Genomic DNA, 14,363 nt, shown 5'->3' on the forward strand with positions numbered 1-14,363 from the left:
TCCTTTATTACACAATTTAACCACACATTTTACACTTTTCACAAATTAGTCATTTTTAGGCAATTTCACTAAAAATCACTTTACAAAACATGTAAAACTATCAACAATTATTCATTTTCCATCATCAAACATTTGAGAGATCATGCACTCATCAATGGAACTTCATAAAACCATCAAAAATTTAGAAATTAGGGTACGAGCTAGCTAGTACACGAAGCAACGATCGCAGAAACATTGAAATCATCAAAAACTGATCAAAAATGAACTTACAATTGAGCTTGATAGTAGCCGAACCCTAAATAGCCATGAATTCTTTTCTTTCCTCTTCAATTTCGGCAACGATGATGATATTAAAGCTAATTTTTGACTTTGTTTTATTTTATTATACATAATACATAATTTACTATATTATCCTTAATTAAACCATTATAAAATAACCTAATATATGCCCATTTATGTCAAATTCCACTACCAATGGTCTGATTACAACATAAGAACTTTTCATTTAATAAGCCATATCAAATAGACACTTTTAATAATTGGAATGCAACTTTTGTATTTTACGCGATTAAGTCCTTTTTTTCTCAAATTGAGCTATTAAAGGATAAAATTAGCTCACAAAATTTTCACACATACATATTCACATGCTGTAAACACCAAAAATTATATTAAAATAATTTTACGACCTCAGATTTGTGGTTCTGAAACCACCATTTCTGATTTAGCTAAAATCGGGTTGTTACAAAGGGTATGGAAAAACTTGTGTTTATTTATCATTGAAACCTTTTATGATACCACTATTTTTCTTGTTATTATATTTGCTTGAAATGTCAGTTTCTCATTCAGTTGAATCAAATTAGTACAACTCTTTTTGGGTTTCATTGTTTGTGGTTCTGAAACCACCGTTTCTGATTTAGCTAAAATCGGGTTGTTACAAAAGGTGTGGAAAAACTTGTGTTTATTTATCATTGAAACCTTTTATGATACCACTATTTTTCTTGTTATTATATTTGCTTGAAATGTCAGTTTCTCATTCAGTTGAATCAAATTAGTACAACTCTTTTTGGGTTTCATTGTGGTTTATTTTTCTCTTCTTGTCAGCATATGATGGTAGTGAAAGTATTCAGAATCAAGTTAGTTGAAGGGCACAAATTCATCCTCACATAAAATTTGGATCATTTTTCTGTTTGAAACTTTGAACATAATGCTTCTACTATCAGAAGTTTTGAGCTAAACTTGTTTTTATGTGTAATGCTAGTAGTTGTAATATACCTACCAGCATGTTATGTCTTTTAATGAATCCTATAGTCTGTTCATGTTTGGTCGTATTTTGTTCTTGCTTATCTATATTCGACATTCTTTTAGGGAATTTACTGAAAAATTAGGAAGGACTTACATTCGAGTTTTAATTTGTGGCAAAGGGTTATGAGTAGCAAGGTATATTTGAATCAATTGTCAGTAGAGGAAAAAAGGTGAAGAATGAAGAACTGCATTTCAAAGCAAAGGTGAAAGATATGAAGCCAAACCATGAGAAGGAAGAAAAGGTTGAGGTCGAACTTGAATCAAAGACCAAATTAGTGGAGAAGGAAAGGCCAAAGCCTAAGGAGGATAAGTGGAAGAAACATAAAGAAAAGGATAGCGAAATTGGAGAAATAAAGAATAAAGAGGAGAAAAAGATAGAGAAGAAGGAGAAGATGCATAAAGATGAAGAAGATGATGAGAACACAGAGAAAAAAAGAAAAAAGAAAAGGAGGCGAAGATGAAGAAAGAAAGAAAACACGAGGATAAAGAGGTGGTAAACAAGATGAAGAAAAAGAAGAAGAAAGAAAATAAGCATAAGGAGAAAGAGGTTGAGGGAGAAGAAAATAAAGAAAAATATGAGAAAAAATAGAAGAAAAAAGACAAGAAAAATGAGAAAAGTAAAGACCTAATCAATTCGTTCTCTTTTTACCCTAAACCAATTCATCTTTTCTTTTCTTTTCTTTTCCCTAAACCCATCCAAACCTTAGACCCTTCGGCTCCTCGTACAACGTGGTAAGTTAACTGGTCGCATCACCTGTCCTATTAGACCTATGATGAAAAATGTTAATGGGTGACTGATTTGTCACTTTTCGATAACGTTAGTGACTGATTTGTTATTTTTCGAAAGTTGAGTGACTAATTTGTCAGCTGCATCAAAGTTGACTGACTTATGGTGTAATTTACCTTTTTTTTATTCGATTGATTAATACATATACCCTAAATCTCCATAAAGAGATTTGTCAAAAAAAACTTTATTATTTCGTTAGATTTAGTATCTTTGTCTAAAAGGTTAAGTTTTAATTAGTGTTGGTTTGAATCGAATCAAATTGATTAGATTGAAAATTGACAGAGTATCGATTTAATGAAAGGAATAAAACTCCAAATATATTTATTTCTTTATTTCTTTATTTTTACTTTTAGTATCCTTATTTTTAGTTTTTACTTTTTAAAAGTTTTGTGACAATGTTCTATTTCTTTAAAATTTTCATTTTAAATTTAGTTATATAATATTTGACGTGTTATTTAATGGTTAAAATTAATGATTTTAATAATGAAAGGACCTAATTGATATAACATTATAGTTTAGGATGTAATGAAAATGTTTTGAAGTTTAAAGACCAATATAAAATGAAGGTCATAGTTTGAGATGTCTAGTGCAATTAACTCCAAATATTAAAAAAAATTATGTTTGCTTTAAATTTTTTTTGTTTTCGATTTTGATTTTATTCAATTTTTTTGTTTGTCTTAAATTTTGAGGGTTGAAACTTAGTTCAAGAATCGAGACTTCAAGTACAATTGAGTTTCATTCTAAAGTTTAAGTTCGACTCGAAATATAAATTGAATTATTAGAGTTTATTCGATTAAATTCATTTAATCTCATTTGTTTAATGAAATTGAATTTGATTTTTATATTTGATTTTGCACTCAATTATTTATTTTAGAGTTTGAAAAGAGATTTTGTAATGTTTATAAGTTTTTTTAAAAAAAAATTCATACATAAAATTGCACAAAATTAACATACGAAAGTTCATTTGTAGTTTTGATATTTATCCAAAAATTTTAATATATAAAGAGAGAAAAAGCAAGACGTAAATGTTGAAATTTAAACTCGAAATTTATTAAATGTAATTAATTTTAAGAACTTATGGTTTTTTTTTAACAATATCATTCTTAGTTTTTATCATATTTGCTCTTTGATAAAATGCCTAGGATTATCTATAACTCCTTCTCAACCTATAAATAAGAGGATAATGAGCTTCAGCACACTTGAACTCACATATACCCGCGCCAATCAAGCTTATGAAATTTATATATGGACAATAAAAATCAACAAGCCATTACAACATCGTTTAGGAACATTAAAACCAGACCAAATGAAAATATTGTCCCACCATATAGAACCTTAAATAGAGACGAACATAATGGTGACTCGAATCAATGATAAAACCAACACCACTTATTTAAAGAAAAAAAAAAAGGCACCTGCAAATGGTCAAATAAAGATCATTTCAAACTTCATTCCCCAATAGAGTAAGAAGCATGTCCTTGTAATCCCCTGAGGTTTCTTTATCAACAGCTTTATCAAGAGGCACATTGTTTCTCTTATGATAAAGCTCTTTGATTTCTTTCAGGTCCTTTTCCGCCCTCGTAACAATCACTCTCGTAAGAGCGTCCTCATCGGTTCCAATCCCCTCGATCGATCTCCGCAAAACCTACGGCACACAAAGCCAATTTTGAGTTCATATATACGAATACCATTTGTTTTATTGGGATCACAAGACTTATTATACCTTTTCGAAGTACTTTTTCGGGTCCTTGAGGCATCGAACTGCCATACGTAGCGTGGCGATGTATTCGTCACTCGAGTCCTTTGGCAAGTTCTGGAGAAACAAGTTAGGTTAATTAAAGAGTAGATCGCTTCTTGTTTAGAAGGTAATGGTTGGAAGCTTTGGTACCTTGGTAATGGAAGTGCCTTCTTCTTCTCTGTAACAATTGAAAGTGGCCTGAAGTTGCGCTATGCTCCTTGTACTAAGGATCCTAATAACATCCTCATTACCGAATTTCTTGTTTTTGACAGCTTCACGGAGTTTTTTGGCTTCGGATTTTGCTAGTGTGGTATTTATTTCTTCCCCATAGTATCTAAATGCACTCACCAACGCAACTAAGAGCTGTAAACAACCACCAAAACTTTCAGTAATTAATTCTGTTCATCTTTGCCCGAGCTCGGAGCTATTTCGATCTGTCGGTAATAATTAGAATATCTGAATCCTTAATATCAAATCCATAAAAATGATCAAAGGGCCATAAATATCTTAATCTACACTATCCATTATCAGCTCCGACCACTTAAATATGTCGGACCTCCGTTGGACATCAACAACTTGTTCCCTAAGGTTTCATCAAATCATAAAAAGAAGAGAAAGTGATAACATAATGAATGATATATAAAAGAAGAAGATACCCTTCGGGTGTCTCCCTTGGTATGATAGGCAACATCTTCCTCCAGGGAATGCTTGTATCGAGCGTGATAGGCTCTTCTTATAGCCAACAGCTCCTCGGGGTTTTTGGTGCATGAAATTTCAACAATCACATGGTGTTCATCGCCTGATTTCTTTAACTCCACATTAGCTAACACTGCATCCCGATCTGGTGGATCCAATATCCAACGATACACTGCTTTCTGTATTAACAACAATCACATCAAACAATGAATACATACATATATATATAATATAATATGTAAAAACGGTAATGATGGTGCCATTGGTGACCTCAAAGTGACCAGAAAGCTCTGATTCGAGACGCTTGATGAGATCTTCCTGGTAAATCTCTTCATAAACATGCCTGATTTGCCTTCTTTGAGCTGCGTTTCTACGACCCAACACTGCAATTATTGCCTTCTCATCTGTGCCCCATCCTATCAAATATAACAAGAATGATTCATTATATATAATCTGCCTTTGAATTATACAAAAACCCAGATTTATCCATTGATTAAAGGACAAAGATGTGTTAGAAAATCATCAATTGTATAAAGAACCTTGGCAAGCCTTCCGAAGAGCTTCTGCATCTTCCTTAACTGAAACCTGTTTAGGAGCAGAAACGGTGGCCATTTTTTCCCTTTTTAATCCTCAATCTCTCTAGATTATCAACGATTTGCAAGACTTAACTGAGATTGTTATTTATAGTACTAAGTTTTCAAGTTAGTGTCTGCCCGAACTCTAAAATGACATGTCCAATATAAATATACAATATTTAAAGTGGGAACGAGTAACAGAAATCTATATATTTTTATTTTCCCTTTTTACTATTTTACGATTATAACTATTACAATTAACGACGTAAATTATAACAAAAACCAATATCTAACTAAAACTTTAATCAACATCACTATCTAACGAAATATGTTGGGCCAGGTCTAGGGGTTTGTTATAAGGTAATGCACATTTATGCTCTTTCCATTTATGCCAATTTATATACACACTGGTAAAGCATGATTTTTCTTAGGATTAATTGTAACATATGCTTTCCTTTAAAGACTAATGATCATTTTCATTTATCTTATTTATTTTAAAGCATTTGTATCCAATGTATAGCGGAATATAAAAACATATAATTGTTTAAAAAAATTAAATATACCTTTTTTTTCAATAAAGATTTAACACAAATTGAAAATTAAATATGCATATTCAATGCAGTGGTGGAGTTAAGGGGCAGGCAGGGCCTTGAACTCCTTAAAATAGAAAATTTTTCATTTAAACCCTTTATAATTTATAATATTTTAAATAAATAATAGTAAAATTACACTTTCACCCCTCAAAATAATAAAAATTTGATTTAATCCTTTAAAAATTATAAAGATATAGACTATTAAAATATGAAATTGTATTTTTACTATTATAAAAATATACAATTTAATTTTGCCTCCCTCAACAAATTTTCTAGCTCCGCCACTAATCCAATGGAACATTGATATTATTATTAGTGAGAGTAATATATATATTCTATCCCTTCTTACCTAAACATGACTAGACTTAATCAGAAGTAGTATAAAACTATCCTTCCCAATTTTGCGAGGGATTTTTTTTAAAATGATTTTATTATAGGTTTCACTACACCAAAAACAGGTTTTTAGCAGCTTTTTAATGAAAAAGCGCCGCTAAAGATCGAGCATTAGCGATGCTTTTTGAAAAATACCGCTAAAGATCAAGCATTAGCGGCGCTTTCTAAAAAACGCCACTATAGGTCACCTTTAGCGGCGCTTTTTAAAAAAAACACCGCAAAAAATTATTCTAACAGTGCGGCTTTAGCGGCGCTTTTTGGAAAATGCCGCTATAGATCGAGTATTAGCGGCGCTTTTAAAAATGCAGCTAATGCTCGATCTATAGCAGCGCTTTTCAAAAAAGCGGCAAAAAGTTTTGCAAAACGCTGTCGTTTTATTTATCGAGTATTAGCGGCGCTTTTTGAAAAACGCCGCAAAAAACATTTCATTTGTCTATTTATAATTTAACTGATTTATTTATATTAAAATGTAATTTATTTTTAATTGAATATTTAAATTCTTCAGAAAAAAATAATGACACGTAGAAAAAATTTGAAAGTAAAAATATTTGTTAAAAATGAAAAAAAATTAAAATACTATTATTTAAAATAATTTTAAAGATTTTTGGTATATGACTGATTGTTTTTAAATTTATATGTTAAATATTTTCTTATATAATTGTAAAAGAGATAGTATTAATTTTAAAATATTGAATTAATTATCATTATAGTTTAGGGTTTACGATTTAGGGTATATTAAGGGTTTAAGGTTTATGAGTTACTATTTTAAAGTTTATGGATTATGGGTTTAGGAATTATGGTTTATGGTTTAAGGGTTGGGGTTTAAGCTTTATGGGTTTAAGGTTTATGGGTCGGGGGTCAAGGGTTAGGGGTTTAAGGGTTAGGGGTTCAAGGTTAATGGTTTATGTTTTAGGGTTTAAGGTTTAAGGATTAGATTAATTAGTGTTTTTTAATTTATATGATAAATATTTTCTTATATAATTGTAAAAGAGATAGTATTAATTTTAAAATATTGAATTAATTATCATTATAGTTTACGGTTTACGGTTTAGGGTATATGATTAAGGGTTTAAGGTTTATCAGTTACTATTTTAAAGTTTATGATTTAGGGTTTAGGGTTTAAGATTTAGTGTGCAATTGTATACGTGAACTTTAATTTGATCCAGTTCGTGTGAATTATTAACACAAATATTGATATAATATCATTTTATATTTATATATTGCATACATAAATATTTATATATATTCAATATAAAAATATTTTGATGTATTTATTTTTTAAAATGTGTATGATTAAATCAAAATTAAAGTTTCATCTACAATTACACATTAAACCGAAATTCATATATAATTCTGAGATGTATCTCTATCAAAATTTAGGTGTATACATATAATTAAATGTCATTTATATAAAATTCTAAACAACTAATGTGGACCATACTTAAAAGAATAATGTTTGTATTGCTGTGTCATTTTATATTTTTTTAATTCATCGATTTCATTTTATTTCTGTAAAAGATTCCTTTTGTATTTTATATGATAATTTAAAAATTATAAAAATCTTCAAAAAAATTAAAATTAAAAATTAAAAATAAAAAATAAAAAAATAAAGAACTTAAAATTTTAATATTTAATATTTTATTCCATATTTCACTTAAAAAATGCAATATTCAAAATTAAAAAAATTCCAAAAAAAGATCATCTCAACACAAAAATTTTGAAAAAAAAAATAGAAAAAAATATGTTAAATATGAAAAAAAAATTTAAAATTAAGCAATAGTGGTGTTTTTGAGAAAAACGCCACAAAAAATTAAGCTATAATGGCGTTTTTAAGTTAGACGCCGCAAAAAAATTAACCTACAGTGACATTTTTTTTTTAAAACGCCACAAAAAGCCATTATTTTACCCAAAAAAAATCAAAATCCCGCTTGTTACTCCCTCTTCTTCTCATCCTAAATCCCCCAAATAAAATTTAGCTACTCTTTTGCTCATTCAGAACTTTTAACTCCATGCCTATTGCCATTTTTTCTACCTTAACCTCGATTCTTAAACGCCCAAATTTGGAACCCTACATTTTTCTCTGCAGAACTTTTCTTAATCCTTATTCCGTCTTTGATTTCGAGAAGCGTAAGTGCAAGCATCCAGATGGTAAACGCCACAGCCATCGTTTCCGCCGAGTCCTCATTCCATCCCTGAGTCTTCAATTGTTTTAACTATTCCAATCTCTGAGGCCAACTGCTTCAATCTCTTCTATCAAGTCTATTTACCCTCTCTCCGATCACTGTAACATTTCCATTCCCTCTTTTTATTTTCTCCAATTTATCTTTTCTTTTTCTTTTTAATGGTGTTTAACATTTGCAACAAATTGATGGGTTTTTTTTCTTTTACCTTTTATCGAAGTGTTATAAATCATTTACTATCGATTTTCCTTTTCAGATTATGGAGGTGATCATCCGCGATACGGATCTACACTGGCTTCCCACAAGGGCATGGGCACCTCGTTCGCAAGGGCACCGGTGGCCGATCTTCCGTCAAGTCCTTTTTTGGGGATTTGAACTTTTATCTTTAAAAGTTTTCTCTTTGAATGTCAAATGATTTTCCCTTCCCCTGCAGTGGCATTATAGCTACTGTTTTCGGCGCTACTGGATTCCTTGGTCGTTATCTTGTACAACAACTGGGTAATTTAAACTTAATCTCGTAGTTATAATTGTACATTGTTTTGCCTTAATCTGTACATTACGGAGAGCTTGTTGTTGTTGTTGTTGTTGTTGTTTTAAGGTTTATTTGTGTATACTGATTTTTTTTCTTTTTATTTTAGCTAAAATGGAATCTCAGGTGTTAGTTCCCTTCAGAGGTTCCGAGGATAACCCTCGTCATCTCAAGTTGATGGGAGATTTAGGACAGGTTGCATACCTTATGGAATTGCGTTTTTTCCCCTTCTTTCTTTGAATTCATATTGAAGTGCTTATTGTGTTTTATTTGGTTTTAATTTGATATTTCTCTTTATCAGATACTGCCAATGAAATACGATCCGAGGGATGAAAATTCAATCAAGGCTGTGATAGCAAAGGCTAATGTTGTTATCAATCTCATTAGTACACAATGCCTTTCTTCTGATAATACCAATGAAATAAATTTAAATGTTGGATTTGTTCGTTTGATCAATCTTGATAATATTGGTAGGAAGAGAGTATGAGACAAGAAACTTTAGCTTTGAGGAAGTGAATCATTTCATGGCAGAACAACTGGCGATGGTATGTTGGAACTTTTATTCACTTTGAAATTGGCACCCTTGATCTCTTGATGATGTTATTAGCATGAATTTAGATCAATTCTTGTGTATAGACTAAATGTTATTCCAGTCCCTGTTTTGGACAAAGGTGTGGGGTTCGAAGTAGAAGAAAATGAATTGTTTAGAACCTTTCAGGAAAGGAGAGTTGTGTATGCTTGCTATTTTAGACTCTATCGTATGGGTCTTTAAATTTGAATGTAAATAGCAAGTTGTGTAGCTGCATTTCCCTTTTTTCATTTGTGCTGATATTTATGACAAAGTTAAAAAACAATGTATAGTTTGTGACTTATGTTACATCATCTTCTGCTATCAACCATGTCTACTTTTAACTAAGCTTAATTTTGTAGAGTTTTTAGTTATTAATATATTAGTTTTTCCTTCTTGATTTGACACTGACATTCTTAACCATCTATAGTTTGATGATATATGAAGTGAGAACTTCTGTGTATTATGCTTTTTCATTTTTCAGTAATAAACTTCTGTGTATTATACATGACTAAATATTATGATTTTTTTTTTCATTAATTTTTGTTTTGAAGTTTTTCTCATGTATTTCACTTTTGAATATATGCATTACGTGTTTAAGGTTGCATTTGTGGCTTTTGTCACGAGCACAATTTTTTTAAGAACAAAACTGCATCCGGTAGATGAGATTAATGGCAACCTCTACCTCTCATGCCTTTTATTCGGGGTGGTCCATATGATGTTTAATGGATTTTCTGAGCTATCCCTTCTCATATTTCGGCTTCCAATATTTTACAAACAAAGAGATAATCTATTTCATCCTGCATGGATATGGTCCGTCGTCAGTTGGAGTATTCGTGTACCTTACTCTGCTATTGAAGCTGTAGTATAGTCCCGTGTTTTATACTACACTGTTGGTTTTGCCCTTTTTGCTGGAAGGTATCTCCTATTTCACTCTCTCCCATGATGTTTTTTGCTATCAGAAATTTCTTCTCATTATTTCTAGTTTTTGGATTCAAATTTTTCCGCTTCACGTGCACCCAATTTGTATTACACCAAATGGTAGTTAGTCTATTTCGAATGTTGGCTTCCCTTGCTCGAGATTTGGTCGTTGCAAATACCTTTGGGTCAGCTTCACTTGTATTTTTGTTGGGTGGATTTGTTATACCTAAAGGTATGTTGTCTAATATATTTTATTTAGGAAATAAAGATAAAATAATTTTCTTACTGATTCTTCAAAAAGAAAATAATTTTGTTACTGATTCTTCAAAAAGAAATATATATATATTGTTGATTGATTTACTCTTCTTCTTTTAGACCAAATTAAGCCATGGTGCTTCATCAACATGGTTTACCTTCTGCTAAATATTGGTATTGGCTTGGAGTTTGTGCGTCTTCAAATTTTGAAATAAATCGAATAGATTACGGTGTTATAAAAAATATAAGTATAATTCTATTTTTATTTTTATTTTTTCATGGAACAAAATTAACATTTCATTTTATACGGTTTTCAACTTTTTATACACAATTTTTTAAATTATATAATTTGGATTAATTTATTTAAATATTATTATAAATATAATAATTATTTAAATATTATTTAATTAAAACAATCACGGAAATGGAGTTTATTCCCTCTACTCATTCAGATATACTGACAGCTTGGTACAAAATTTTCCTGCTTATGCAAATATCTTCATATGTCAACTTGAAAAAGCTATACATATATATATATGATTATATTCCCACTTGTTCAGTTCCTATCCAATCACTGATGAACTTTGTGATACTTTGGCAGGTATGACCAAGGTGTTTATTAGAGCCTGTTTTTGAGGTTTGAAATCCTTAAGATTTATATTTATATTTATGTTCTGCAATTTATGTTGTCTGAAAGTTGTGATTTATGATATTCGAATGATGTATTTTAAGTTGTTCGAATGTGTTAAAGAGTTGATTTAATACAATGCTTAATGGTTTTTTATTGTTGTTCAAAGCATGATGAAATAAACATGTTAGGCGTGGTTTAATACATGCCTTGCTGACCTGTAAGGTTGTCCAAAACAAGACAAAATTTAGTTGTCTTCAAGATGTTCGAATGTGGTTGTTCAAATGGTTCTTCAAATTTTCCAAATGTGTCTTTAAGGTGCGAAAATGTCATATTAATGCTGTCCATATATGATATTGAATGCTGGAAATTTGTAGCATTTAATTTCCTGCTTGAAGTTGATTAAACCATGCTGTAAATGCAAAACATTTATATGTTGTTCACATGCTAAATTAACCATTAGTGAGCTTAAAATTGATCTATTCGAATTTGTTAAATTCATTGTTCAATGTGATGTTATTTATGCTAATATATTGAGTATATTAAGCTGTGCAATTTGATGTTATATGTGGCGTTAATGTTGACTTGTTAATTGCATATTTTATTATTAATTTGATTTAGGGTTCTGAATTTAGAAGAACCTTATCTAACTGGAATCTGATTCTGTTATTTTGGTTGGTTCTTGCCTTCATATGTCATTCATTAACTTTTGTTTCTTTTTTCTCAAGTTTGAGTTTTTGTTGGATGCATGGTCCAGGATTAGTTGAATTCATGCATAGTGACTTGTTTGAGCTAACTGTTGATCTTAAAGTGTGCATTCTATCATTACTTTGTTCTATATGTATTTTGTTAGATTTCTGGTGTAGTATGATAAGTGCGGTATTTTGTTTGATTGTTATTGATAAACTTTCTATTTGGTGGCATATATATTTATATCATAGATATTATTCTTCTCAATATTTTGATAATGAATTTTAATTTTTTTATATTTTTCATGACTTTTATAATATTTTATTTTTTTTTTAAATTTTATGACTTTTAGCGGCGTTTTTGGGGAAAGCGCCGCTAAAGGTCATGACCTTTAGTGGCGTTTTTAGATAAACACCGCAAATTTTAGTTGTGTTATCTATAGCGGCGTTTTTATGGCGTTTGTAAAAGCTTCGCAAATAGTTTTAGCGGCGTTTAAAAGCGTCACTAAAGGCCTAAAAAAACGCCGCTAAAAGTCAATTTTGCTGTAGTGTTTGGATTTTTTTTACATAATATCTAGAATTACACATAGCTCCTCTCCAACCTATAAATAGGAATATATATAATATGATTTAGCGCACTCAAACTCACGTCCTCCTGTATTGACAATAATATTCATACCAATCAAGTTAAAACTTAATTGGCTATGAGAGATATTAAATTATGATTTTTTTTGCCAAAAAATTGTAAGATTGTTACAGAAAAGAAATAGAAGAGGGAAACTATTCACGAACGTGAGGCATTTCCTTTGTCTTATTTGATGCTATAAAATATACGTTATAATCTAACTTTTTAATAATGGTTCATTAATATAATAAAAAATTCTTCAAAAAATGAATTCAAAAGGTCATTTTACCCAAAAAGGCCCAGTCAAAATTATTTACAAAAATGAGCCAACTTTCTGATTATTTATCGGAAAGGGTCGAATTTCGTGAAAATGCGTCCATGTCAGCGCGTTCTCAGGTGATGTGTTAGCAAAACGCGTCCCTGGTGAAGCATTTTGTCTACGTTAGTACAAAGCACTTCCTTGAAGGAGCGCTTTGCTGACGTGGACAAAACGCTCCCCCAAGGACGCATTTTTCTCTTTTTTTAAGGTTAGGGTTTTTTACTTGATTTAGGGTTTTAGGGTTAGGGTTAGGGTTTAAGGTTTAGAGTTTATGATTTTAAATGTTTAAGGTTTTAAGGAAAAATTAATTAATTTAGAGTTTAAGGTTAATTAATTAAATTAACTATTAATTAAAAAATTATTTAAATTAGGGTTTAGGGTTTTAGGGTTAATTAATATTATGTTTTAGTTTTTTTTAAAATAATTTTTTGTTTAAGGTTTTGGAAAAAATATATTAGCAATATAAAATTTTTTTATTTTTTTTCTACAGTAGTATCTGAAAAAATGATTTTGAGAAGACATTTCTAAACAAATAGTGTCTAAAACACTTCAAACAGGATGCACTGTCAGTAAAATTACTGATAAAAAAAGCTCTCACGTGGATGCTCTTTTTCTACAGTGGTATCTGAAAAAATAATTTTGAGAAGACGTTTCTGAACAAATAGTGTCCAAAACGCTTCAAGCAGGATACATTGTCAACAAAATTACTGAAAAAAGCTCCTACGTGGACATTTTTTTTCTAGAGTAGTATCTGAAAAAAATAATTTTGAGAAGACGTTTCTAAACAAATAGTGTTCAAAACACTTCAAGAAGGATGAATTGTCAACAAAATTACTGAAAAAAGCTCCCATGTGGACGCTCTTTTTCTACAATAATATCTAAAAAATAATTTTGAGAAGACGCTTTTGAACAAATAGTGTGCAAAACACTTCAAGCAGGATGCACTGTCAGCAAAATTACTGAAAAAAGCTCCCACGTGGACGCTCTTTTTCTACAGTAGTATTTGAAAAAATAGTTTTGAGAAGACGTTTCTGAACAAATAGTGTCCAAAACGCTTCAAGCAGGATGCACTATTAAAAAAATTACTGAAAAATGTTCCCACGTGGACGTTTTTTTTCTACAGTAGTTCCTATTTGGCCTTAGACTATAAATGAGCTAAACTCCATTCTCAGTTTGCATAAGTTACAGCAATAGAAATTGAAGCTAAAGTAGAATAGAAATTGAAAATGAGTGAACGTATTAGTGTTGTTATTTACTATGATGATAAGGTCCGTTATACCGAGAACGGCATTTTTTATCGAAGAACACAGCGTGACTGGTTTTTAACCAAAATATAGATTTGACAGAACTTCGTAAAAGAATTAGGCGTAAATTCTTTGAAACGACGCCAACGAAAGTTTTGTCTATTAAGCATCAATTTTGTGCTTCGGTTGATCCCGTGAGATATGACACATTCGACATTAAAGGTCTTCGTAGCTTGGAGGCAATAGTGCAGACTCATCTTACTAGTGGATCACCCTATCTTGAATTATATATATAATTTTCATTGCCAAATGATGCATTTG

General features: G+C 30.5%; 1 protein-coding gene and 1 pseudogene across 1 annotated transcript; one reads left to right on the forward strand and one right to left on the reverse strand.

Annotated features, from left to right (window-relative positions):
* Positions 1-3,301: 3,301 nt before the first annotated feature.
* On the reverse strand, positions 3,302-5,241 carry LOC107896444 (annexin-like protein RJ4). Its single transcript, XM_016821614.2, has 6 exons — positions 5,063-5,241; positions 4,794-4,939; positions 4,484-4,702; positions 3,978-4,190; positions 3,813-3,902; positions 3,302-3,734 (listed from the first exon to the last, which is right to left on the reverse strand). The coding sequence occupies exons 1-6, from the start codon at positions 5,133-5,135 to the stop codon at positions 3,531-3,533; spliced, it is 945 nt and encodes a 314-aa protein (XP_016677103.1). The 5' UTR covers positions 5,136-5,241; the 3' UTR covers positions 3,302-3,530.
* A 2,663-nt stretch (positions 5,242-7,904) lies between these two features.
* Positions 7,905-13,036, forward strand: LOC107896445 (NADH dehydrogenase [ubiquinone] 1 alpha subcomplex subunit 9, mitochondrial-like; annotated as a pseudogene).
* Positions 13,037-14,363: the final 1,327 nt, after the last annotated feature.

The sequence above is a fragment of the Gossypium hirsutum genome, chromosome A10 (genome assembly GCF_007990345.1).
Source record: "Gossypium hirsutum isolate 1008001.06 chromosome A10, Gossypium_hirsutum_v2.1, whole genome shotgun sequence".
In the NCBI taxonomy this organism is placed as follows: Eukaryota; Viridiplantae; Streptophyta; class Magnoliopsida; order Malvales; family Malvaceae; genus Gossypium; species Gossypium hirsutum.

Coding starts and splice junctions, on each gene's coding strand:
- LOC107896444 (XM_016821614.2), bottom strand. CDS start 5,135: ATGGCCACCGTTTCTGCTCCTAAACAGGTTTCAGTTAAGGAAGATGCA. Junction 4,940..5,062: donor TCTTCGGAAGGCTTGCCAAG/GTTCTTTATACA, acceptor TATATTTGATAG/GATGGGGCACAGATGAGAAG. Junction 3,903..3,977: donor AAGGCACTTCCATTACCAAG/GTACCAAAGCTT, acceptor TTGTTTCTCCAG/AACTTGCCAAAGGACTCGAG.